This window comes from Solanum pennellii, chromosome 3 (assembly GCF_001406875.1).
Source record: "Solanum pennellii chromosome 3, SPENNV200".
Taxonomy (NCBI): Eukaryota; Viridiplantae; Streptophyta; class Magnoliopsida; order Solanales; family Solanaceae; genus Solanum; species Solanum pennellii.
In genome coordinates, this window is record NC_028639.1 from 71,950,297 (window position 1) to 71,977,982 (window position 27,686).

At 36.2% G+C, this 27,686-nt stretch overlaps 1 protein-coding gene and 1 long non-coding RNA gene across 3 annotated transcripts; both read right to left on the minus strand.

Moving 5' to 3' along the window:
- Positions 1 to 1,018: 1,018 nt before the first annotated feature.
- On the minus strand, positions 1,019 to 9,172 carry LOC107014692. Its single transcript, XR_001456264.2, has 3 exons — positions 8,903 to 9,172; positions 8,714 to 8,784; positions 1,019 to 1,078 (listed from the first exon to the last, which is right to left on the minus strand). It is a non-coding gene; the product is annotated as an uncharacterized LOC107014692 (long non-coding RNA).
- A 569-nt stretch (positions 9,173 to 9,741) lies between these two features.
- Positions 9,742 to 27,489, minus strand: LOC107014531 (probable serine/threonine protein kinase IREH1). Of its 2 annotated transcripts, XR_001456238.2 has the most exons (18): positions 26,557 to 27,241; positions 21,296 to 21,366; positions 21,022 to 21,204; positions 19,554 to 20,930; positions 18,808 to 18,980; positions 18,438 to 18,681; positions 17,239 to 17,331; positions 17,026 to 17,166; positions 16,855 to 16,947; positions 15,082 to 15,286; positions 14,573 to 14,658; positions 12,808 to 12,896; positions 11,186 to 11,237; positions 11,021 to 11,077; positions 10,736 to 10,909; positions 10,573 to 10,650; positions 10,064 to 10,253; positions 9,742 to 9,960 (listed from the first exon to the last, which is right to left on the minus strand). XR_001456238.2 is itself a non-coding variant. In XM_015214464.2 (17 exons), exons 1-17 carry the CDS (start codon positions 27,239 to 27,241, stop codon positions 10,170 to 10,172), a joined length of 3,885 nt encoding a protein of 1,294 aa, XP_015069950.1. In that variant the 5' UTR covers positions 27,242 to 27,489; the 3' UTR covers positions 9,773 to 10,169. The 2 variants fall into 2 exon arrangements, 1 of the variants encoding a protein (XP_015069950.1); XM_015214464.2 differs by having other exon boundaries at positions 9,773 to 10,253; positions 26,557 to 27,489.
- Positions 27,490 to 27,686: the final 197 nt, after the last annotated feature.

Sequence of the window (27,686 nt, forward strand, 5' to 3'; positions counted from 1 at the left end):
TGCTATCCTAACCCTTATCTTTACCTCATATTAAGCATCGTATTCGATTTTTGACTAAGTTATTACCTCGTACCAATCAATACTAGCCTATTAGATAGTATACACTAAATCTATGTTGATAATTCTTTTCCTATTATCTACCTCCTTGGTCCGGCAAGTAGCATTAAGGCGAGTTCTAACGTTGGCCATCCGTTAAAAAGACTTCTAAGCAAAAGAATTATTAGTACATGCAAGACACCATTCTAGAATTGTTATTTTAGTTAGATTTTTATCTCATTATTTGCCTATGGTTCCCACAACCCTAGTTATGGAATTTAGTTACTCATAGTCATAATCACAATATTCAAATATATTAAATAAGAATTCATGTACTTACTTCAATGAGAAAGAGTAAAATCCGAAAGTTTGCTTGATTAATCACCAAAAATCACTTGCAAGAATCTCAAAGTAATCAATAATCTCACAAAAAGTCTAATGATAATCAAGAATTTAACAATACAGTATCTACTAATATGATGTCTAACAATACGGAGTCTAACAATGATCCCGAGTCTAACCCCAAAAACGAGGTTTTTCGAACTATTTATAGAAAATAAAAACCTAATTAAACAAGGACTCTATTTGCTGGAAATCTGCCAAAACGCGGCTGGGTCGACGGACCTCGCGACGGATCGTCATGGTCACGACGGACCGTCATGGACTCCGTCGTCCCATACTTATGCAATTTCTTCTGCTGCTCTCTTCATTACCCTCGACGGCAAGTATGACGGACCGTCATAGGCACAACGGTCCGTCGAGGGTCTTCGTTCCAAAACACTTCAACTCTTGGAATATGGGTACTGGGATTACTTCTCTGAACTTCATGACGAACCTGCAGGACGGACCGTCATAGACACGACGGACCGTCACAAGCTTCGTAACCCCACACTTGGTCAGACTTCCCCATCTTCCTTCAGCAGCTGCACTACGCTGCCACCTACGGACCGTCACAAGCACGACGGACCGTCACAAGCTCCGTAGGTGGTCTCTTCTGCATTTCTTCGCTCAAAATCTCCACATTCATCTTTGGACACATTTCCTGCAAAATAAAAGAGAAACTTATATAAACATTAGCACAAAAAGGCTTTTGGACACACTAAACTTAAGGAAAAAGTATTAATAATACCGTGAAACCACGGTATATCACTCCACATCTAGGATTTCTAAATACTTGGTAGCATTGGTGACGATGGGTGTAGAAGCGTCTTTCTTAAGGGTTTTACGATTTCTCCAAGTGTAAAATTTCCCATGGAATCTCTGTGTTTCTTCTGAATCCATCCGAAATTAAAGTTGAAAAAACAACTCTAATTTGGGAACTTAGGGTTTCCAAAAAAAGAAATCGAAAAAAATTTAGCGATGCAGAATGAAATCATACAAAAAAAACCAACGAAGATGATCGCCGATGGATCAGAGAAGATGATGGGGAATGAAACTTACAAACAGAAAGAAAAGAAGAAGTAGACGATATCGCATATGATCAACGGCGGTTTTGAAAAGATGATCGGAGAATAAATGAAAGTGATCGGAGATGATCGACGACTACTTCAGAGAAGAAACCTCTGCTTGTAAGTTTCTTCTACGAACAAGCCACTGATCATCTGCGATTACTTCCATTTATTCTTCGATCATCTTTTCAAAACCGACGCATATCATCTACGACAACTTGTACTTTTTCTCTTATTTTTGTTTGTAAGTTTTATTTCCGATCATCATCTCTAATCCTTCGACGGTCATCTTCATTATTTTCTTCTATTTTTGTAAGTTTTCAATTTTCATTTTTATTTGCTAAATTGTTTTTATTTCTTTTTTGGAAATCCTAAGTTCCTAAATTGGGGTTTTTGTTTTTTTCAGGTGACATTTCAGATGGATTCATAAGAAATACAAAGATTCTATGGAAAAATTTTCATCCAGAGAAAGCGTAAAACCTTGAAGAAAGACACTTCTATAATCATTTCATCAATATCACAAAGGATTTAGAAACCCTAGATGCAAAGATACCAACAAAGTCAGTACCTAATAAGAATCATTTGATTACTAATTTGAGAGATGTGCCCGAAGGTGGTGTAGAATTGAGGGAAGTTGGTAGATGTAGTGGTGCATAGATAGTTATGATAATTTTCAATGAGTTGAAGTCAATAACTGAGATTAGAAATGTTAGGAGTAGGTTAGAGGGTGAGCTATATAATGTTAGGAGAATGGTAAAGAAGATTGAAATTAAGGAGACTTCTCACTACAATGGTAACAACAAACGTCGTCTAATTTTAATTCATCATCATCCTAGAATATCTTGTAGATATTCATAATTTACTAGCTATCTGATCAATCATCCACCTAGTCCTAATTACCACCCCGTGATTTCTGGAATTATTGAGACGGAGAGAAGTTCCCTAAAAGGTGAATCAACATTACAACCCCGCGGTTTGTGGAATCGTAGAGATAGAGAAGAGGATCTGTAAGGTGAATCAATATCACATAGCTCTGATTACCTTCTTGAAAAAGATAATGCACTGTCTAGAATCAATAAAAAATTAAAAAATAACAAAAATGACAGGATGAACAAAGGATTTGCCCTTAATAAGAATAGAAAAGACTTGCTCATACTGACCACTAGTAGAAATACTCGTCATTTTATTTCCTTTCTCGATGAGTATCAAACACTTAGACATGTCCCTCAAGGAAGAATTTTAGAAAGGTGTAAGTTAATTACTGGGGCAACTGATCATCTGAGGAAAAAGAAATCTAGAAACTTAATAGAGGTCTTGAGAATTTACCTAAAAAAGAGTTTGGTGCAGTTTCTGAGATCATTAAAAAAAGGTGTGTACCATATAAGCAGAATAACAAGAAGCTTCAACTATACATAGACAATGTTAAAAAGACCAAAATAGGTTTTCCTGAACAAGTCGTGTTGTTTTTATAAAGTTGAATTAAAAATGTATTACTGCATACTAAAGTTGAATTGAAGATGTATTACACATACTACGTAATAAAGCAAGGCAGTAATCGGTGTACAATCATTCCTAAACAACAACTAATTAAGAAAAACACATAGAAATAAATTTAAAATACTTTTAAATATTGGATCTCTACTTTCCGATAGAATGACATTTTTGGCAATTGTTTCGATTTTGATGCATCTTTCAATGACTTCTTCATGTAACACCCGAAAAACAAGTCGCTTAAACTAGAGTCTTTCTTACAAAAGAGTTTTAAAGTTTGATGTGTGGGTTAGAATCATAAAATGGATTTCCGCACTTAGAATGAAGAATTTAGGGGTTAAACGTCAAAGTACGGCTCCCCAAAGACCAACCAAGGGTCCTTGAGGAGGGCCTTAAGAGTTTACCCCAAAACTACCCAAAAATGGCCACCTACGATCCATAGTTGGACCCACACCTTGTGGTTGGGTTTCGTGGGTCAAGGGCCAAGATAGAAGCTACAGGCCATGAACCACAGACCTGCAGCAGGCCCCATAGACCCACCCATGTTCTGTGGGTCTTGGTCGTGGGTCATGCCTGTAGGATGCCTGAATACGACCGTCGACCAAGGTAAGGGACTTTTAGATAATTTTCCTTTTAGTTAATTTGATGTAGGGTCGTTTTGTATTATTTTAATTTACTTAAATAAGTGTTTTTAAGTCATTAACTAACCATTACACCTCATAAATTCCAAGACCCAAAAATTCATAACCAACTTTCTCCCAAAATTTTCTTCTTCCTTGAAGTTCTAGAGAGAAAACTATCATACCTTATATAAGTGTTTTCATCTATGGGTAGCCCTCACCCATAGAGCCCTTCCAAAACCCGTAATTTCAAACACCAAAATGCTTATGAGCATCACCAACTTAAGAAGACATTTTGATGAAAGGAAAAAAATGCATAAAAACCATTCAGCCATCAATTTATATTGTAAGCATCTTTCTTTAGTTCAAAATTTTATGATTTTAGTCATAATATTTTAGGTAAACTCCATATTTTTCTTTCCAATCATAATCCTTAATTTATCTTTATTTCATATGCATCTTTCTCCCTACTATTCATTTGTCATACTTTAAAACTCATTTTGTAACTTTGTTGGGGACATTTCAACCATTAAACAGAAAAATTATGTTCATATTCAAAAGGTCATTGAGTGACGATAATAAATGCGCTCTTCGGATTATAGGACCCTTATTTAAAGTCATAAGTGAAGGTCTTTTATTTAATAATTACCATATTAAATATACTGTTTTTTTAACCATTTTTGTCAACTTTTAGCAATACTTAAACAATTTTGTCTAATAAATTTCTGGATTTCTTTATTCGTCATGTCCCTATTATTTGAGGGTTTCTTCTTCCGTGGATGATCAGATGTCGTGGTAATTGACTTACACCTTTCTAAATTTTTTCCTTGAAGGACATTTCTAAGTGTTTGATACCTCACCGAGAAAGAGAATAAGATGAGGAGTATTTATACTAGTGGATGGTGTGGGCAAGTCTTTTCTATTCCTATTAAAAGCAAACCCTTTGTAATTCCTCTCATTTTTGTTGTTCTTTGAATTTTTTTTATTGATTTCAGGCGGTAGCTTACCTTTCCCAAGAAGGTAATCAGATCTATTGTAATATTGATTCACCGTACGGATCCACTTTTCCCTCACTATAATTCCATAAACTGTGGGGATGGTCATTAGGACTAGGAGGTTGATTGATCATATAACTAGTTAATTGTGGATATCTACAAGATATTCTAGGAGGAAGATGAATCAAAGTTAGACGACGTTTGTTGTTACCATTGTAAAGGAAATTCTCCTAAAATGGTAACAACAAATGTCGTCTAGTTTTGATTCCTCATCGACCTAAAATATCTTGGCAGATATCTACAATTTACTAGTTATATGATAAATAGGTCACCTAGACCTAATTACCACCCCATGGATTATGGAATTGTAGAGAGGGAGAAGAGGATATGTAAGGTGAATCAATTTTACAATAGCTTGGGAAGGATAAACTATCGACTGGAATCAATAAAATATAAATGAATAACAAAAACGAGACGAAGAACAAAGGGTTTACCTTTATAGGAATAGAAAAGATGTGCCTACACTGGCCACTAGTAGAAATACTCATCATCCTATTCACTTTCTCGATGAGTATTAAATACTTAAACATATCCATCAAGGAAGAATTTTAAAAAGGTGTATGTCAATTACCGAGGCAACTAATGATCTGAGAAAGAAAAATCCCTCGAATAAGAAGGACATGGAGACTGAAGAAATTCAGAAACTTAATAGAGGTCTTGAGAATTTACCTCAAAAGGAGCTTTATGTAGTTGCTAAGATCATTCAGAAAATAGGCATACCACATAAGCAGAATAACGAGAAGCTTCAACTAGACATAAACAACATTGAAGTGATTAAAACAGGTAATCCTGAACAAAAGTTGATTTTTTCATCCTCCAATGGCTTATTCATGCAATACCCAAAAAACTAGTAGGCGAAACTTAAGCCTATGTGAGAGTTTTAGAGTTTGGTCTGTCAGTTAGAATCGTAAAATCGATTCATGTACTTAGAATTAGGGTTTTAGGGGTTAAACGTTAAGGTATTACTCCCCAAGGACTAAACAAGGATCCTTGAGGAGGACCCTAAAACTTCACCCCAAATTCCCCAAAAATGGCCACCTATGAATGACACTTACGGCCTGTAGGTGAGAAGCTGCAGGCCATGAACCACAGACCTGCATCATGCCCTATAGACCCACCCACGGTCCGTGGGGCTTGGTCGTGGGTCATGCATGTAGGCTGCCTCAATTCGGCCTAGGTTAGGGACTTTTAGGTTCCTTTTTAGTTAATTTGATGTGGGGTAGTTTTGCATTGTTTTAATATACTTATATAAGTGTTTTCAAGTCATCAACTAACCTTACACCTCATATATACCAAGACCGAAATCCATTACCAACTTTTCCCCAAAACATCTCTCTAGAACTTCAAGGAAGAAAAATAAGAAAGGAGAATCTATGGTTGAAGAATCAAGATTTTCTCCAATTCATGGTAAATCTTCATTAAGGTATGGTAGATTTTCATCTATGGATAGCCTTCACCCATAAAGCCATTCTGAAACCCTTAATTTCAAAACTAGAAAACCAAAAGTTATAGTTTGACTTCAATCTCATCTATTCCTTTCAAATTTGTTTTAATTGATTGAATTGTGTTTTTTATGGATATATTTATGATTTTATACTATTTCAAGTTGAATTCCTCAATAATCCATGAATTTTCCCTAATTTCCCGGATTGGATGTTAAAGTGTGAATATTTATCAATGCAAGTTAAATGTTACAAAATTATGAATATAATGAATTGATTTACTTGAATTATGTATTAATTTTGGAGTTTATATGGTTTTGATATTGAATTTCCTCCAAAAAAACATGAACCCCCATGTCCCCATTTTTGACTTTGTGACGTGGGTGAATTGTGGTGAGATGAATATTAGGAGATTGTATTGTAGTAGTTTAGTTATTTAAATCATTTTACCATCCATCTCTAATGTATTAATTCTAGATAAGTTGGTTGAATGTGATCTATAGTCCTTGAATGACAAAATATGAGAATTTGTTATGTGTGTGAGACTTGTTTGTTTGCAATTAGATTGCTTTGAGAGTAAAGTGAATTAGATTGCTTCGAGAGTAAAGTGAATACACTATGATCTAATTGTTGTGTTGATTGAATGATTATCTTCATGTACACACTAAGGTTATCATATAATGTGAAAGGTTAGTTACATGTAGTGATTCTAAAGTTAGAAGACTAGTCTCACCAATTGAATCTTGGAGGTTTTGTATGAGTTTGTTGGATGAAGTGTCAAGACACTCTTCCGTAATTATCAATTTAATTCAAGACTTAATATGAAATCAATGAAAATGATGCTTAGCACCGACTGGATAGTGATATGAGATGGAAGCCCTCACGATAGTAGAGGCGGGTTTCTAGGAATAATCTGTTAGGACAGAAGCCCTCACGTTAGTAAAAGCCAGGTTTTCTAACTATGTGTCATCACAGGTCTTTAGCTAGTGGATCCATCTAAGCTAATATTCTGGTCCTACCTTAGGTATAGGACAACCCTTTTTCGGTATGAGGTAGACACCAAATTTCATGATTAAGCTCTCATAGTCTATGTCAGATAAACCTAATTTCCACAAGGTGAATTTTGGGATGAACTACAGCTATTCAAGAAGCACTACTTAGTGTATGTGGGGGTATGGGACTTCATCGATACATTGCACAAGTAGATTTTGATAGTAGTTATGGTATGTTTCTCTTTTGTCATGATGACTGATGTAAAGGATGTGTTTGTGACTGAATGACAATTGCATTTGATATTAATACTACTTGTAATGTTGTTTGCTATTTGGATTGTTGCCATGGGTTGTTTTCCTTGATATGGTTGATGAAAAGTGAATGTTTCCTTGTCTATGAGAAATAGGCTAAGGATGAGACCAGAAAAGGGTAAACATGAATGGGGTGGCTCATGAAGTGTTTCTCTCGTGCGTGCTAAAATTAGATTGTATTGAATATGTATATTTTCCTAATGGTATTTCTTATACTCATTAGTTATGAGTGTTATCTACCATGTTATAGTTTATGCCTTATCATGATGTCTCTTATGTTAATTACCTGTGTTTTAACACTATCTTCAAAATGATGGTTTAAACTAGTAAAGGGTATGCATTCAACTAGATTGTCCTTTGTTGCTTGTTTTCAAAGGTTTTTATGAATGAATATCATACTTAGTGCATTTTTTGTATTAATCCGTATTTACTCTACTTTTTCCACAAAGTATATGATTTGGCGATATCGACTTCCATCCTCGTGGCTATGAAAGTAGTAGGTCAAGAAGAAGAAGTTTGTGAGTTCTCATAGCGTTCGAGGGCTTGACCATTATGTCCTTTAAGTGTTTCTTTTATATAATAGACTTTTGGTATGGGCTACATCCCAAAAATTTATTTAGAAGTGTTATAGAAGGGTTGAGACTTTGATTGTATGGATAAAGTTTTAGATTTCGGTACATTTCTTATTTTCTTATGTTATGATATGCTAATAGGCTTATATAAGGCTCTTCGGAGTCTTGTACGCTGTGTTACGTCTAAGAGGTACTCCTGGGTCGTGAAACTTCATCTCCGGGACATCTTTATTTTTCAAATTTTTTTGGACTTAAATTGAGGAGGTAAATCCTCAAAATCATCATCGGTGTCCATGATTTCTTTGACATAGATGCAAAATCAACGCATCTTCTTTTAATTTTTTCACATTGTTAATCTCTTTAACACACTTTTACCTTGCGATAAACATGCATTCTCTCTTTCTTGTTCTGCTAACCCGATACTTGTGAAATTCTAAATTAAAATTGAGAATGTCATTAACTTTGTCAGTAAAGACGTAAGGAATGACTAAGGAAAGTCAGCACCTTAGGTGGAAAGCGCACTTCCCTATTGAATTGTGTTTGCAGGACTTCTTGCCGCGTCATTTGGTAGTGTCTTTAACAAAAGGGTAAAGGGAGAGGGAATGCTACAACTTAGGTCTTTCCTAAAACTATAAACAGCCCACACGATAACAAAGAACAAGCAAAAAACAATATAGCCTACACAGATTCAGCATGCAAAAAGGAGTCACATAAAAAAAGCAGAGTCAATGAGTCAGATTGGCACCTGGGAACTAAGACATTCACTGAAAGGGTTTGGTGGGTCCGAGCGTCCCATTATCTTCATACCACCTACACCTGAAAGATGAACAAGTATGAGGAATATATAGAAGAAAAGAAGAAAGTCAACAATGATGTTAAGAGTCTACTCAAAGGACTTAAGCAGACCTAAAAAAGAAAGATCTCATATGATCACCTGAAAAGGAGATAATCCTAATCCACTTGAGAACAGATCTGAAAATGGAAGAATAGTTGGTGAGGACACAACTATAAGAACAACATAGATCGGAGGTATGTACTTACTTCAATAGCTTATTGAAGGGATGAAGACCCAGAAAGGTGAATGTTCATCACCCAAAAAAGGAGGAAATGAATTTGGGAGGACCAGTAAGTGAACATTCTTCAGGAGAAGAACGGCGGAAAGACAAAATGGGAAGAAGAGTTTTGATTAGAAAACCCTACTCTGTTGATATATATATATATAGTCTCAGTTGATTATTGGGTTGGGCTTTATTTTGTTTTATTTATTTTAGTGTTGTGAGGCGTTCCCTTGAGTTGGGCTATGCCCATATAGGTGCAAGGTAGTGTAATGTTGACTATCATAAAATCCCAAAAGTTTGATTGTTGGGCTGGACTTTATTTTGTACGACCCTTTTTGCTAAATAGAAAGTTCTTTAAACTAAATTGTTTAAGTGAGTATTGCTAAAATTGACAAAAATGATAATAAAATAAAGGAAAAATATACTTAAGAGTGGTAACTATTAAATAAAAGACCTTCACTTATGCAATTTTTTCTATTTAAAACATAACCCAAGTCATTTCAAAATCGTCTTCAAGCTGAGATTTTAATAATTAAAACTTCAAACATATAGATGTGGAATAGGATTTGCTAAAGTCTTAACTTTAGACAAGCCAAATCAACCAATAAGAGAATCCTGGATTCCGCGAATAGCCGGAACTTGGAGCACGAACAAGAAGGTAGGCAAATTCTTGCGGAACCAATAAAAAAGAATGAGAAGCCCACTGACATTAAGAGAAAGAGAAACCAACCCAAAAATTGAGATGAGCAATCAATGTCACCTTTGCTGTTTTTTTCTAGCTGTTGAGGATAACTTTTACAAGTACAATCAGAGGCCTTGATGCCAATGAAAATGAAAACTAAATGAAACTTCACAGCATTAAACTTGTATGTATGATAAGAAAAAAAACATCTTGCGGTAGTCAGTCACAAGTCTTTAAGCTACTTGTATATATCTGCAACAGGGACAACAAAAGGTTTCAACTATCTTCAGAAGCATAATACTAGTGCTACAGGATAGAACACCATTAGACAAGGACATACTTTTACAGCACATACATTTACAAGGTATACAGACATGAGATGAGGCTGGCCATTCTTTTCATTACGTCAGCACCGACAGGAAAAATCTAATCTAATATTATGGCATGCAAGTGCCCTTTGGCTATGCATTAGGATCTGTCGGTTGATCATCTTTCCAATCTTTTGAAAGCAAATCGTAATTGATTGACGCAAGCTGGGATAGATTCTGCAGGAAGAGAAGTCAACATAATTAGACCAGTTGTTGGAAGTTTGGAATGGCTCCTAGGCGGCAAAAGAGAACATCACATGTAACAAAAAATGGTAATTGGTTGATCAGGAGCTAAGAGATTTATTAGGTGACACATAGTATGACTCAGGTTCAATACCACAATGATTATGAACTGGAATACAGAAACTCTTTACTCGTTTAGCATCTTTCCACTCCTTGTTATAACATTGAATAACTTAGTATGCCAAAATGATACCAAGTGCTACTAATGAAAAGCAAACAATCATGAATCAAGTGTGATCGAACAAGAAACTACCTTAAATGAGAAGTTACTAAAAGAGTAGTTGATGGAAGAGCCTGACTCAAATTCTGCAAGACCACCACATTCATCAACCTGTTCAGCAATGCATTGAGAAACCCGCTCAACAAAAAAATCCAGATTCACAAATAAACCTTGAGTACATTGATCGTAATCATACCAGTTCATCATGGCGATTACTTAAACAACTGCTACTATCACTAACACTATCATTATCGGTAGAATCCTCAAATTCACTGGCTGCGTATACACGTTCATCTGAAGGATTCCAAGAGAAGCGACTCGTGAAGTAACTTGTATCCAGTGCATTTTCTGAAGCAGGCACAAATGCAGCCTGAGAGACATACAAGCATTTGGTTCAACATTGATTAGCTTACGAGATACCTCATTTACCAATCAGCTACTACAGATAAGAGTAAAAATGAAACAGAGATTGCAGTCAAACCTTCTGTCTAGCAAGTGTGTCCCAGTTAATATCCCTAAAGAAAGGGTGCTGTTTCACCTGCATAAGAATTACATTGAATACTCGGATGAATTCCAAAGATTTCCACTTAAAAGAATGAATAGTACTATGTTCATATCTATGATACAATGGAAAAATGACTGTTACCTCTGAGGCTCCTCCGGCTCCAAGCCTCTGGTTGGGATCTTCTCTAAGTAACCTGAAATTTACAATGACAGCAGCCCGAAATTTGAGAAACAGATAGCAGATAGTTCAATGATACATCTATTGGACAGAAAAAGTCATCTTCTGTTTTATTTTTTGATTCAGTGATTTCATTTAATTTGAGAATCGTGTTGTATTTATATATTTTTAGTAAGTAGTAGTTTTCACTGTTTTTAAAAGCTTGTTCATCCAAATACAATGCACCAAGACAGACAGTTCTAGTAAAATCTGAGTAACTGCACTCGAACATTATGTTTTTTGGGGGGTCAAGTAAAATAAAACTAGATAATAGCATTGGGATGTGAAATGGGCCCAAATAGAACAGAACGGATACACCCTTCGGGGTGGCCCAGTGGTTTGGGCTTGGGACTTCCATGTTGGATGACTCAAGTTCGAAACCCCCTGCCAGCGAAAGCAATGGGTTTGCCTTTTGGGCCGAGCAAGCCTAGTGTGAGTTACCTCTCCTATGTTTGCGAGCTATTGCATAGGAACGGGGGTGTTACCCTATGAGTACCCTCAAAGGGTAGTGGCTGCTGGTTTCCCTTGTCATAAAAAAAATAAAAATAGAATCGACTGGATACAGTGGATTCATGTAGCGAACCAAAACTTGTTTTGGATTGGCATAGTGATTCATTGCACATGCCAAATGGTAGATTCAAGACTCTAACTCATCTCATTTGTTAGAACAGATTTACTTGGCGGTTACTTGGTTTGGGTGAAAGTTATGCAGGTTTAACACCTAGGATTAATAATTCCTGGATTATTTAGTACTAGTGCTTTGCTTGGTTCATGAAATTAAAAATGTGAGATATATGGTGTATAATCCAAAACATGTGATTGGTTTGAAGGTGGGTATATGTAAATTATAAAAGGTCTAAGAGGTAATATTCTTCCCCCAACGTCGGATAAATGAAACCAGGATTACGGAATAAGATCTATATCGGTATTAGGCATTAGCTAATACCAGTAATCAAACACTGTCCAAATACAACAAAATACCGGGTGTAATCCCACAACTGGGGGTTTAGGGGTAGGATGTACACAAACTTTACCCTACCTTTATGGATTGCAGAGGAATATTATCCTAAAATTTATACCCCGAGATTAGAATCCTGATCCCGGTAACCAAACAGACCCTTTAGTGATTCAAGTGATCACATTTATCCTTTCTGTAGTGAAATTCTTTTCCCGTCCTGAGTTAAGGAATTGTGTTTGAACACTCCGCAGAGGAAGTGTCTCCAAAAGTGAATGCACATAAAAACTTCAAGATGGAAAAGCAATTAGCTAAAACGATTTGAAATTTGCTATAGTACCACAACCATTGACTAGCTTAAGACAATTAACGGAAATCTTTTAATATAGAACACCAGTGTTTGTCGTCAAAACCAATTTAAACATCCGCAGCTCTCTGAAGTCCAGATAACTGATTACTTACTTGGAAAAAAAATTACATTTCATAATTCAAACATGCCTCGGGCCAAAAACAAGAGAAAATAGACTAAATACTCACAGTTAAGAGGGAAAATAATGTTGGGATTCATAAGAACAGCCAGAGATTCTCTTACCGGTCAATCAGATCAAATGCCTCGGGACTCATTTCCTCAGGAACTCCGGGCCAAGGTATATTACGATTGAGAATATTGTCAAATATTTTCTGAATTCAAGAAAAGGTTAATACAAAATTTAGAAGTACTTATGCAAGAACATCAGCATATATATCCAAAAAACAGAAACCCCTCAAAGAGTGCTAAGGCCAGCAATTAACTGTTTAGATCAAGTTTGATATATTTAAGCTATATTTACATTTTTATTCTATAATAAATGCCTAAATTGTTAACTGTAAATAAACAAAAATTAAAAACGTATGATTCATTAAAAGAAACAATAATCCCAATTGATGTGGCGGTGTTTCATTTGCCGCCCAAAGTTAAAGAAAGAAAGACTTTCAATCCCAACTAACATGGTGGTGTTTCATTTGTTGCACAAAGTTAAAAAAAGAAGAAATTTGAAAACTTGTGATCCAAACCAAGTCATAGACATTTGTGTGGCTACAAATTATTTCATTAAGGGTAAAAATGAGAAGTTTTAAGATTTTAAAAGGAATGACATATCATTGAGACAGAGCGAGCAAACAATAGGTAACAAATTAACGGTATTTATTTGTGAGCCAATCGTTTATTGATTTAAGAAAGAAAACTATGAAAAGGTCAAATCTGGTAAGTAAGAATATAACTTGAAGACAAACTCATAAAATCGCCGTGAGTATACCAAGGATCTATTTAGCTGACCCGACTAGTTTAAGATTGAGGCATAGTTCGTTAATTGGCAACTCACAACATGATATGGCATTTCACAATACCTACTAGGGATGTTATTAGTAATACATCCAAAAACATTTAGTAACAAAGTCCACAATATTTACAGGGACTTCCTTTTTTATCTTTTCTTTTATTTAATTAAACTTATTTAATAGAAAAAGAAAAAGAAACTCTAACACTAAACAATTGTTTTCTTTTCTACCTACTCTACCCTTCCAAACCCAGCAACCCCTATTCTTTTTCCTCCCTGGGAAACTCAATGTCCCAACCAAATGACTGGAAATAGGCTCTGCTACTAGAGCAGCCCTCTGAACTCTAAGCGATACTAAGTTAATCAGTTCTCATCATATGAAACATATTTACTCTAAAAAGCAACTTAAAGTCTGGGTGACACTCAAGACCTAGAAATCAAATCAGAAAATATGAGTCACTGTGAGCGGAAAGAATGTCCCTAGTGTCACAATTGTAAAAGAAAGTGACAATCTCAGAAACATGACATTCTCTTTATAAGTGAAGATTAAGTTGTTTCACACAAATGCACTTAGGTCCAGTTTGACTTATTCTTTTTCACCTGATTTTATTACTAACTCAGTTCTATTTAGTATAAAATTGGTTTTCACGGAGTCATTTTCTTTTTAACTATATCCACATATTTCTCTAATACAAATGGTTAGAATGAAATCAGTTATTTAAGGTACGTTAAATTTTCCAAATGAAACAAGCTGTTAATTGAGTATATTTTCCATATAAAAACAAGCATTATTTCAACCTTACAGTTCCAATTTTATCGGATGTCCCTAAAGAGACATTTTAAGTAGTCCTAATCATGCCATATTTTTTCCATAATTGACTGCTTAGGCAACATAGAAGAAAAACTCTGAACCTAATTTAACACATAAAAGAACAATAGCTAGTCATCCTGATATATAAAAATATAAAACTCATAAATGGAATATATTCATAATGTCACAAGGGAAAATAAAGAACAAAGAAAGTATTACAAAATATTAACCTGAGGATGCTCCGCATTGAAAGGTGGCATGCCAACAATCAACTCAAAGAGGATAACACCCACAGACCACCAATCAGCAGTGAAACCTGAAAAAAATCAAGCTGCGGTAACCGCTTAACAAGAAATAGAACGGCACAAAAAGAGAATGTTAAAAAGTCCAAATTGTTTTCTAACAGGTTCTATATAAATAATGCAACTTAAACAAAAAAATCAATACAAAGATTTGTAGATATCTAAAAAAAGCAACTATCCCCCCCCCCAACACCTTTTTTGGTTCTACATGAGTGTGCTAACCGGCAGAACATGCATATCAATTTTTTTATCATACAGAAGTAATTCCCCTTAACCATCAAGAAGAGACTATGTAATTACACCATAAGGGTAAGTAAGAAGGGGAAAGGTAATTTAGACTGCAACAGGTTGATTGCTTCATCTGACACTTCTCGAAAGATAAATCAGCAATTCATTGTCGTTGAAGGTAGAGAACAACAAATAACAGATATACACACCATGTCCTGTTCCTAGAAGGATTTCAGGTGCCAAATAGTCTGGTGTGCCAACAGCAGAGCGTTTTTCGCGCCTCTCCTGCTGATGTTCAGGTGCCAGCAACTGAGATTCATCATCATCCATCATGGATGTTCCACTGACTGCCGGACCAGACAGGTCATCGGTGCTATTGATTAGACCGACTTTAGAAAGCCCAAAGTCCGTCAACTGTAGACAATACCACCATTAAAGCTGACTCATCAGCACAAAAAAAAACTACATACTTGAACATAATAAACTTCAAACCAGGAAACACAAGAGAAACAGTTCTATCAACAAGCTTTGCATTTGAGCTAGCCTATTATCAAGATATACATGCAAAAGAACAGAATAATTGAACTTCAACCTCAATAAGAAAAATAACTTGCAGTTCAAGCAATTTTATCAAAAGGTGAACTGCTTTTCGAAAATGGCAAACATCTGGATATCAATTGACAATACCTGCTTACATCAGCAAACTATGAAATTACACTTCAGTGATTTGCGCTTGAGATGGGATATGTTAACATAAGCATACTCACCCCAAGCCCCAAGCTCAAAAAGGAAACAAATGATATAGAATAATACGAGTACGGAAATACTTGATGTAACACTAATGAACTAAAGGGTATATTAATTCATTAAGACCCTCAACCACTTGTATAGTATTTATCATGTTATAATCCACTGAAGAACCTAAGGGTGTTTGGCTAAGCTGAAAGATATGTCGTTACGTAGCATTCCAGGGTAAGCTGTTACACTCACTTTGCAAATAGTCATGTTCATGGTGACCAACTATTGACAACCTATATATGCTTATCATGTTTTTTTATTGAATGACATGTTCCCCAATTTTATATTGAGAGTTGCCTTAATTTTTTTAATATTCCAAATCTGGGCATCTATTTGGTCAAGATTGAAATGCAAAATACCAAATTGATGTGACAAGCCAGGCCCAAGTTCGCTCATGAGATTCCCAATTCAACGGTAGGACTATGAATTACAGATCGACATTCACATACATCCATAACATGCTAGCAAGCTACATAGTTATGACTTATGACCGAGAAATCCTTAAAGGCAAGTTGGTACACAGTTCGGAACTTGGTAGATAATGGCTCCGCACCTTTATCCCTCTGCATATAATACCAGGCTTTGTCCACACTTATGTTCAAACTCCTGACATACTCCTAACCCAGACATTGTGTGTTGTACCCTTACCACTGAACCAAAGCCCTTGAGAACAACATGGATATCAAACATGCAGTTGCTAAAAGTAAAAGCAAGCAGTAGGATATAATAGAAATTTCTTAATACCAATAAAGTGGGCAGAGAACCACAAAAGCACAAGTATTATGCCACCCCATTCCCCAAAAGTTGAAATCTGGAACTAACATATCTGGAACATAAGTCCAGCAAAACAGTCATATAACAACACTTTACTCAATCAATCAATTACACCTCAATCCCAAATTAGTTGTGTCCATTATATGGACTTCTATGACTATTCTGCTTCAGCATAGCCCATTCCATTAAAATACTATATAAGTAGTTTTTTAGGGTAATTCAGGGGGTTCTCAACAACTAGAAATTCTTTAACTCTCACATTTATACCTACACCAACATACAAGTCTCAACCAGCCTAGGAAACACGCCAAACTGATTTGCCTATACAGATTCTCTGTTTCCACGTGCTCTGGTCTTAGTTAAGTCCGTATTGATAGAACTTAATGAAGTAAAAAATAAGAGACTACTACCTTGATGTGACCATCATGAGCAATTAACAAATTGTCTGGCTTTAAATCACGATGAACCACTCGCAAAGAGTGCAGATATTCCAGAGCAAGCACCTGAACAGCTCAGAATCTCAAATTTATGTTTCACCATATTGTAAGCAATGTTTTTGTAAAGGAGATATAAATACTCACTACTTCAGCGACATAAACACGAGCAACATCTTCATCCAAGCAGCCAAGATTTCTCAACAATGAATACAGGTCCCCACCATTCAAGTATTCCATCACAAGGTACAAGTTCTCGCGGCAAGTAAATGAGTAAAAGAAGCGAACCTAAACATAATAAAACTAGTAAAACAGTTTATCATATCTAGAAATAAAACTTTTCTCGGTTCACATGCTCACCACAAAGGGATTGCGAACTGATATTAAAATATCCCGTTCCGCCAATATACTCTCAACGGCATTTTTGCGTATCATATCTGCCTTCTTCAAAACCTGTAGACTAAACAAGTAAGTGGGAATGCCACAAAAAAACATCGTTTAATATACACACAATTACACCTGTTCAATTAAGATATTGACTGTTAGGCAAAGAAGAAGTGGGATCGCAAAAGCAGCATACTCTATACACCAGAACCGATGGAAGGATAAGATCTTCCTCACTTTGAGTGAACAAAAATTTCATGTCTTACTAAATAAAGTATAAAGCACAAGAATGCCATTAATCAGAAAACCAAATTCCACTGAATGAGACAGTAACTGATGCAAGATAGCAGAATGGTTCTTATCCTAAATCTAGGTTCCACAGATCAGAGCTTCTGAGAAGTATAAGTCATATCATCAGAGAAACAACAGACATGCAGACAACATATATCCAGCAAAATACAAATGGGAAATCTCAGTTAAAAAAATTAAGAAATCACACCTCCCTGCTCTCAACATTGAAAAGATATACAGGTGCAGACAATTTTTTGATAAATAAAGAAGCACATGTATACATCATAAAGTTAATTAAGCAACTCTCCTTGCAAAGGTTACAGGTTCAAGACCTGCATGGGCCACGCAGTGCAACTGCTTACTATATCTTTTCAAATAAAAAATAAATGACTTAAGCAACTCCCCTTGAATAGCCAAAAGGAAAAAGGAAAAGAGAGGTTTTTAAATATTTTCTTAATACACTCAAATATGTATTCGTTTTATTCTAAAAGTTCTGTCGTGAATCTCTTTTCTTTCATCTTCCTGAGGTCATTATGTTCCCCTAGTGATGAAGAACATCTTGCCAGTGTAACATAATCCTTCCAGAAAAATCCCCAAATTCAACATAGATTCTTCTTCTAGAGATGAACAAATACATATCAAAATAAAGTGATGATGTGGAGTTCTTGTCCAGTTTTCTTTTGGCTGGGGTTCAGGGAGACAAAGTTCTACAGGTGCTTGCTCACATGCCACATGAAAATAATCTTAAGAGCAAGGGAAAAATAATGTCCCTAAGTTGATCAACAACAAAAAGAAAAATTAAAAAGAAGAACTCCTATAGAATTTACCAGGAGGAGAGTTTATCAACAAAAGAAAAGAACTCCTACAGCAAACTGTCTGTGTACCTTAATGGCAAAGAAATCTCCGGTGGTTTTCTTTTTCGCCAAGAAAACACGGCCAAATGCCCCACGACTAATTGGCTTTATTATCTCGAAGTCATCTATAGAGGTACGGTCTTTCGAATGAATAGGGCTGGTTCTCAAGCTACGTACAACATCATCTTCCAAGGGAGCATCTTCATCAATGACGGAGCTACTGATATCAACCTTGTCATCATCAACTAGTTCGCATAGTTGCAAATACTTCTCCCTGGATGACAAAAGAAAAGGTATTAATCCTTCTGTTGCAAATAGTTCCACAATTCTTATAATTTCGTCTTCTATTTTCCTCGGAAAGCACAGCAAGGAATAAATCACAAGTACGAAACTAACTTACCTTATCAGCTTTTCTATGCGGGTTGCAAATGTTTCAACCGTAAGTGCATCCCGCTTTCTGCGCTCTGTCACAACTTTCAGATCTTCAAGGCAAGAGATCAAATAAGATGTAGACCGATCATCATTTAAAGGTGTGTTCGCCACACATCGAGCAATATCTGCCAGTTCATTCATCTGCACCATCAAGACGTAGAACAACAAAATGTTCAATTCAGAACTCCTAAATGAAGTTAATACCAAATATACTACACTAACACGAGCAACTGTAGGACATAACATAAATATTACTACACTGAACCTTTACACTAAAAATAGGAAATATCATTAAAACTTCCATTCAAATGAAATATGTTGCAACAAACACAAGCTTCTTAAACATCCAGGGGAGCAAATCCCAGGAATAAGCCAGAAAATACCTATGTTGCTCGGACTCTTCACAAACGCCAACGGGTGCGTGTCGGATTCGCCAAAAGCAATGTATTTTTGGAAAATCTGAGACGGGTGCGTCATCAAAAGTGGAGAGTCCGCACAACTAAGGAAAATACAGCTCAAATTGAAAATGAATATCATATGTCCACCTCAAATAACATTTGCTAAGTGATTACATATATCAATAGACATACACACACATATACATATACATACAATTACAGGCAACCCCTGCGAGCTACAAAACAAATCCTTATACCAGTATCACCAAAAACAATGAAACTAAAAAGTATGCCGCAGATATGTACTGGCAACTACCTGAGGAAGATCATCATGCTCCGAGAAACCACCTTTACCTGCCAATAGCAGGTCTATCTGGCTAGTCCGTGGTGTCTGCAACGGGGACCTAGGAGTCATGCTGCCTGCAGATGATGTTGTCATTCCTTGATCTGACTTTGGTCCAAAGCGAGTTTTACATGACATAGTAGGTAAACCTTTAAATTCATCCATGAACACAGAGTTATCTGCTTCAGGAAAACAATCCAGCATGTCTTCTGACCCTCGGCGTGACCAATCACTAAGTTTTGGAGAGAGGGGTTCAGATTCCTCAGTCACGCTAGAGTTTGATACTTTTGTGACATCTGGGCTTCCAACAATGGGCTGGAAGTCTTTCTGTGAGAATGACTCCATGAGCTTCTCAAGAGTATCTGTAATTCTAAGCAAGCGCTCATTAACACTAAGACCCTTTTGATCACAACGATCGGCAATAGCACATATTCTGGAGTGATCTTCTACATGCAAAGTGGGAACCTCATCCTCACAAATGCGGCAAATTATTGAATTTTCGTCCAAAACACTTGGTTGATCACCCCAGTATCCCCAGGAAACTTTATGCTGGTGCTTGGAAGGAATTGAAGAATGTGCATGAGAATCTTTAGCAGAAAGAAGCTCAGGATGCTTGTCAGCAGCTAGATTTACATCAGGTATTCCTCTTTTGTCCACTAATAGCTTTGAAGGTTTAATATTGCCATCAATTGTGTGCTCCTTGAGTGGAGAAGCTTCTTTGGGACTTTTTACTGCTGGAGTCGGAAATTTCTTCATCCGATCCCCTCCTCCAGGAGTCTCCAATTTTTTTGGATTTTCAGCTTGCACAACCTGAGAGTCCTTTTGATTTACAGCCTGAACTCTCTTCCACTCTAACCCATGTTGTTCCTGACTATAAGATTTTCTGGGGGCCGGCACCTTTGGGAATTGCATAGGACCAGACATCATAACATTTCTTCTAATGCCAGGAGGAATGCGTTTTTCCACAGGCTGCAACGACTGACGAAGTTGAAATACGGGTTCATCCTCAGCAAACGCACTTTCCTTATGGAATTGAAGCAATCGTGTACACCTTGTAAGTATAAAGAGCATCCTAGTATGCAGCTGCTTTAGCGTACCCATTGGAAGTTCCTGACGTCTATCATCCAACTCCTGAACAATCCCCTCACACTGAAGCCAAAATTCCCCCGGTGATGTCATTGCACATCTCCGAGCCAAAACCAACAAATCTTCAATAGTTTCTTGCCATCCTGGATGAGTTTCTGCATTTTTTTCAAGAACTCCAACCAGATCTGCAGCAAAAATGCGCAGATCAGAGTCCACTTCCTCCTTTGCTTTGTCGAACTTTGTTCTAATCATCATTAAGACTTCCTGTTAAAATTGCAAAAGAACTGGTTATAATTGAAAGCAATATGCTGATCATTTACTAAATTAAAGAAACTAGCAAAAAAGATAAAATTACCTCCAAATTATTTAAACCTCGAGGCTTCCAGAATGGATAAGGCCGTACACCTTTGGAATTAAGTTCATGGGAAAAACTTTTTATATCTGACGGGGACCTTTTCCTAGGTGCACTCGTTACCCGCAGTATAGCTTGTACGCGAGGAGATTCGGACTCCTTTGGGTTTTCCCATTCATAAGATGTCTAGAAAGCACATCTTTGTTAGACTAAGGATAACGTTACAGCAACAAAAGGAATCAACTAATACAACAGGTACTCTGAGAACCCTTCTTACCTTCAATTCAGGAGTATATACATCCATGCCCCTGAGACCTCCAGAATGGCTCCAAGATGGATTGAATTGCCCTATCACAAAAATGCAATAGACAAAATAAAATACTAGTCATGAACCATGAAACTCTATGGCCAATGTTATACATGTATTGCTTAATGTGAATAAAGTATAAGATATTTTGGATCATGTAAAAGTTTCTGAACTCTAGATGATGTTCACCAGTACCCAGAGGTCTAATAACAAATTAGCTACAAATCTTTTCTTAAGTTTATTAGGTGTATTTACAACAAAATAAGTATGCCAGGGAATATTCAGCAAAAGAAAAAAGACCTTTCCCAAGTAGGAGAAAATGAAGGGAAAGAAAAAGAACATGTTGACTAGAATTTAACATATAAGGTTGTGAGGAATCTAAGAACATGCTAACAATTACTGTCATCCAAATGCATTACTGCCAATTTGCATCTTTTTTCCAGAGTTAATTTGTAACAGGATAAAGGGACACCAACGCTAATGCACCCAAAAAAAAGGAGCAGGGTAACATAAGGTTTAATTACCGCATGTAGTGAAAAAGAGGTAGTTGCAAAATATGTAATGGACTTGGAAACTTGGAAGAACCAACTGCATTTCCTTTGTCATATTAATAGTTCTTATTTCTTTCCTCAAAGTGTATCTCCACTAGTACATAATGTTATTGGTAATCCACATGACTAGAACAGTTTATTGTTGAAGCTTGATAGTATAGGATTGGCAAGCCAGCTAATGTCATGAACCTTCATTTGATTTGATCCCTGGAAGGAGTTGTCTTTGGTAGAGAGCACTTTATCTAGTTAATGCACATAGTAGACTTAGTATCCCAACTACCACATTGGAAACGGTGTATTACATACTATGTAGAATTCCGGATTCTTACAAAGCTCCTTGAATGTTCCATTTTGTATTTACCTATATTCAAATGACTTCAAATTGACAGAGGTAATATGGTAAAATTACTCTTTTATTTATTGTTACTTAAGGGGTGTACCAAGTCTAACATTGACAAGTAAAGATGACGGAAGGAGTAGACTATTTGGGCAAACTTTTATAATAGGTTTATTTATTTCATAAAAGAGAAATCCGTCCGTGACCCACCCTTTGGACCAATCAAAACATTCTGAACTCGGTGGATAATGGGCCCGCCCCTCTACCCTTCTCCACTTAAATACCGGGCTTCGCTTTGCATGGTGTGGGCAGGGGCGGACCCACCCTTTACCGTGGGGGTGCACGTATCTATCTTGAAAAACTGGTAGAAATTAAGATATAGCTAACAGTGCACCCATAAAAAACATAAAAGTGCTCTTGTGCAATTGATAGAATGTAGAAATGTCATCCTCTAGACCAGGGTTCGAATCCCACTTAGGCCTATTTTTATTTTATTTTAAGCTTAGACCTTATATTTGAGTTATGTTTATGTTTAACTTAGACCTTATATTTGAGCTATGTTTATATTGGTGCACCCAAAACCTTTAAATCCTAGGTTCGCCTTTGGGTGTGGGGCTTGAACCTGCAACCTAAGCTACAAATCCTCCACCTTTTACCACTCGAGCTAGGCCTTGGGGGCCTTCATCATAGATTATTACTAATTAATTATTCTCATAAATTCCTTTCCCAGTGATATAATACAAAGTTACCAAGTTCAATAAAAAAATTATCTCTTCATTCTAAGAATCCATTTCAGCCAGTGCTTAAAAAAATTCAGAATCGCCTTCGTTTCCTCTTCTCACTCATTTCCCGCTATCTTATCAAATTAATTTTACATAATTACCTTATTTATTTATTCCCTCATTATTACTATTTACTAACTAATTTTTCTTTTAAAATTCCTCTCTATTTGTTTTCTCTTATTGCTAATTAATTATTCTCCTAAAATTCATCTCATCCATCTTAATATTTGAGCGCTTTTCTCACTCCTTTCACGTGCTTAAGATGTTTTTCCTTCTTCTTTCCTATTTTCTTCATTGTCATTGGATTTTGAGTTTTTAATGTGTGCTTGAGACTTTTTTTTAGTTGAAAAAGGGGGCAGGTTTAATAGGAATTGTTATTATTCATTTCTTCATTTTCTTTCTATTTTCATTGATCTTAGTAGGGAATATTGTGCTTTTGAATTCAAAGCCTTTATTTTGCTTTGCTTACAAGAAATTCAAATATCAATTATGCTTACCACTTAGCATGTTAGTTTCTGATTATTATTTTTTTACAAGGGAAACCACAATTGCTACCCTTTGGATACACACAGGGTAAAACCCTCGCTCTAACGCAATAGTGGCAAACCACACAAAAGAGGTAACCCGCGTAGCAAGCCTGGTGCGACAAGCTCGACCTAGAAGGCAAACCCCTTGCTTTCGGTGGCGAGGAGTTTTGAACTTGAGACCTCCAACATGGAAGTCTCAATCCTAAAACACTAGGCCACCCCGAAGGATATGTTAGTTTCTGATTTTTTTTCTCTTTCTTTTGGTTTCATTGATTTCGACTTTGTCTTTTCCTACAAATTGATTGATCTGTGTAGTTGCAGTATTTGGATTCTTATATTTTCGAAGGATATTGTTAATTGTCTTTGAATTGGCATTTTCCGGAGTAGTTGTTATTAAGATGATGTTTAACATCAGTGAAAATGGTATGCTCATGTAGTTTCTTGTGGCGATATATTGATTCCAAATTGATGTTGTCTTTGTTTTGTCCATTCAAGACATGTACTTCAATTTTGGAAAAGGCTCACACTTGATACACAAATGAGTAATGACATATCTTGAATTTAAAATTAAATATCTCGAATGACAAACATAAAGAACCAGGATTGGATGTGTACTTAGAACAGGGACATGCAATCATGAAAACATTTGAGAAGTAACTGTCAAGTATTAAAAAAAACAACGAGAACGACAGAAGTTGTCTACACCTATTAGACTTCCTAATGATCTTGATTGGGTTCATGACCAGAATTTGGCTAATTACTAATGTTCCTTTTGTTAATGAACTATTCCTCGCACTGCTTCACATTGCTAGATCACCCAGTCACACGGTGATCTCATCATCAACCATAAAAATATAGGGCATTGCAAACTACGGAGAATCTACGAGGAAAAGGTCGTTTAGTATCGACCCAAGTGTAGTTGTATAGCTTGGACACACTCATGAAGTATGTTATCTTTTGCATGGTCTACCCCCTCAAAAATGCTCATGTTGCTCAAAAGTCAAACCGATATGAATTCTTTCAGGATCAAGCCAATAAGCATGTATCTCCACAAGTAGTCTTTGTTGGTCAAACTAGTACATTTGTTGCTTGTGGTGAAAAATTACTTTTGTCTAATAGATTCCAGTCTCTTTTCATCGTCACTTTTTTTTGCAAATGGTAATTGTTTCTATTTATGTAGAACATTAAATATCCAAGACATCAATGATCGAGACAATATCATTAGAATAAATCTGATTACACCAAAAACACAGTGTCAAAATGCAATTCGGTTTGACTTGTTACATACTACTCAACCTATTCTCAAAAACTCTAAGGATCATCTCTTACCATATTGTCCATCAAATAGTGCCGGGACAGTTCTCCAGTTACTTGTGTCTCTACTTCTTCCCAGCTATATAAAGCCTCTGGAATCTCCCCATGCATGGCCAGGAGATGTTTTTAAGTCTCACGAACAAATACCACAATTGGTCAGTGACTTCGCATTGGATGATAAATGATTGACTGTTTCTGCATTTTTCCCACAGAAAAACATCCAGAGCAAAGTGTAATTCCCCTTTTCATTAAATTCTTCTGGGTCAATATTGCTTCTTTAGCCTGTAACCACACAAAGCAAGACACCTTGTAGGGGATCTTGGCTTTCCATAGATGTCTCCAGGTCCATTTGAGTAACTGCAGAGTTTGATGGTTCAGCTTTTTGTATGTTGTACGTACTTTAAAAATCCCTCTACTTTGTCTCAAGCACTGAAATTTTTTCACCGTCACTTTAGCCCATAGATTCCGAACATGTGCAAAAAGAGTAGGACAAGTTATTCCCCTATCCTCTATCACCCTAAACTATGTTCACTATGTTTCTAGCCATCCTTTTATTAGTTTTGCATCTAGTAGTGGGAGTTTGGAATGGCTTGTTTTTAGTGGATTTTGGCTTAAGTTCTTTTTAGGTGTTAGAAGCATTTGGGTAACTTAAAAAGTGTTTAGGCTGAAAAAGCACCCAAAAAGGCCAAAAGCCAAAAGTTGGATGTTCCTAACTTGTGGCTTTTACATTCTAACTTATAAGCCACTTTAAAAAAAAAAAAAGTCAATCCAAACACCCCCTTAGTTGTTTGACTCGTGCCCTCAATTGTGTCATAATATTCCTTGTTGATATGATTCTTTTGTCATGCAGTACTGCGGTATGGGGAAGGTGTAGGGCGTGAATGACAAGGTCTTTACTTCCTTAACTCTATGAATTCCTCCATAACATACCCAATAACGTATCCTCCAATCTTAATTCACGAACTTTATGGACATTCAAGTTTACCCAAGCTTAAGAAGCTGGTGCCCAATTTTTATACGTTAGATTGTGAGTCATATCAGCTTAGGAATCATATCCAAATCACATTTCCACGTATTGCTGAGAGTTATGAAGAAACTGTTTTTTCTTTCATTCACTGGGATCTTAGTAGAGCCAGCTCGACCTTAGGATTTCTCTATTCAATTAGTTTCATAACTACAATTGAAGTATATATCACTATAACTGAAATCTTGAAATTGTCAAATTTATAAAATAGATTATCATAACTACATTCTACATTTAAGCCATATTTAAAAGATAAAATTGCTACTAAATGGTAAAATAAAACGCGATTATTTCTAAATTTAGTTTCCAAATTCTTTGTTGTATCACTTGGTAATATAGATTTTATCATTTTAAAGGTATCATTTCCTTCTTTTAACAACTAGCATTGAACATTTAATCATGAGACACAACTAAAATTCCTACAAGTACAAATCTTATTCCTACTAAAATCCTTGCAAGATTACATAGTGCCTCGTTATACTTCTAAGATTTAGCAACACGGTTGGCCAATAAACATAATGATTCCCCGGCTTTGTAATGTGATTCATTATCGTAATGTAAACATGTCAATGAATCCATAGTTCAGCTAATGATCGTCTCTCTTAGTGTTCTCCACACAATTTAACTGATAGATGTCAGTATCATCAACGATATTAAACATACACAACAAACATTGTACGTGATTTCTGCTCTAACCTGCTCCAGAAGATGAGTCTCCGGCCTGCAGCCTAGATGTTCCAGGTATATGTTTGCTTCGGTCCTTCAATGCAGCACTCCCAGCAGACATACCATCTGAATTGCTAGCATTATCTATCCGACCAGCATTCTCAGCAGACCCCAATACTGACTTCATCTCATCGTTCTTCCCTAAACTCTTCTTTCCCCAGCCAGAGCTCACCTGCCCATCGCCACCTGTCTTAGACAAATTGCTAGCACCCAAAGCATTCCCTTTATCTCTACTCCCATACCCAAAAAAACTCTCCTGCGGTAACGGCCCTGATCGAGTCTTAATTTTATTCAATCCCAATGACGATGCCATTATCGGTGACAACGGAAACGAAGTAGCCCCAGCTTCCTTAGTTTCCGTCACCCCTTTTTTTTCCTTAACTTCCCCTGTACTGGGTTTCTCTGAATTCTTAATCGGAGTCGAATTCTGACTTTCTTTTCCTTTAGCATCCTTTTTCTTATCCCTAAAACTAATAAAACTTGACAATGAAGTGGGGGTACTAGGTGAATTGTCCTTTGAATTAGATTTACCTTTCTTCTTACCATCAGATCGAATTGGGGAGTTTGAACCACTGGATCTTGGACTGTTATACGATCCATCTGGGCTAGAAGTATCCGATTTCTTCGATGAGAAAAAACGTCCTTTGAACACCATCTTTAGGGTTAAAATCACTACTTTTTCTTGTTGTTGAAGGTAGAAATCACAGCTCCAGCACCCAAAAATGCATGCCGGAAGCTGCAAGTGTTGCACTAAAGCATGAATGAATGGGAAAAAAAAAGGAATTTAGTGAAAGAGACTGAACAGTTTTTGGTGTTTTACTGAGTGGGGCTGAATTGAAAGAAACAAGAAGAAAGGCAAAAGACACTTGTTGAGAAGTTGGGGAAAACTCCTATTTTTGTATTTGAGTTTTTTGAATTGGAATTTTCTTACAATTAAAAATAGAAAGATTCACACAAGAAAAAAAATAATAATGGATATGATTTAGTGTGGATAAGGTCTAAAGTAGTCAAGTGGTTAGTTACTATGAAATATGTTTATTTATTATGATCATGACTTTTAGTACTTAGTGTTTAATTTTAATATTTATTGTTTTGGAATA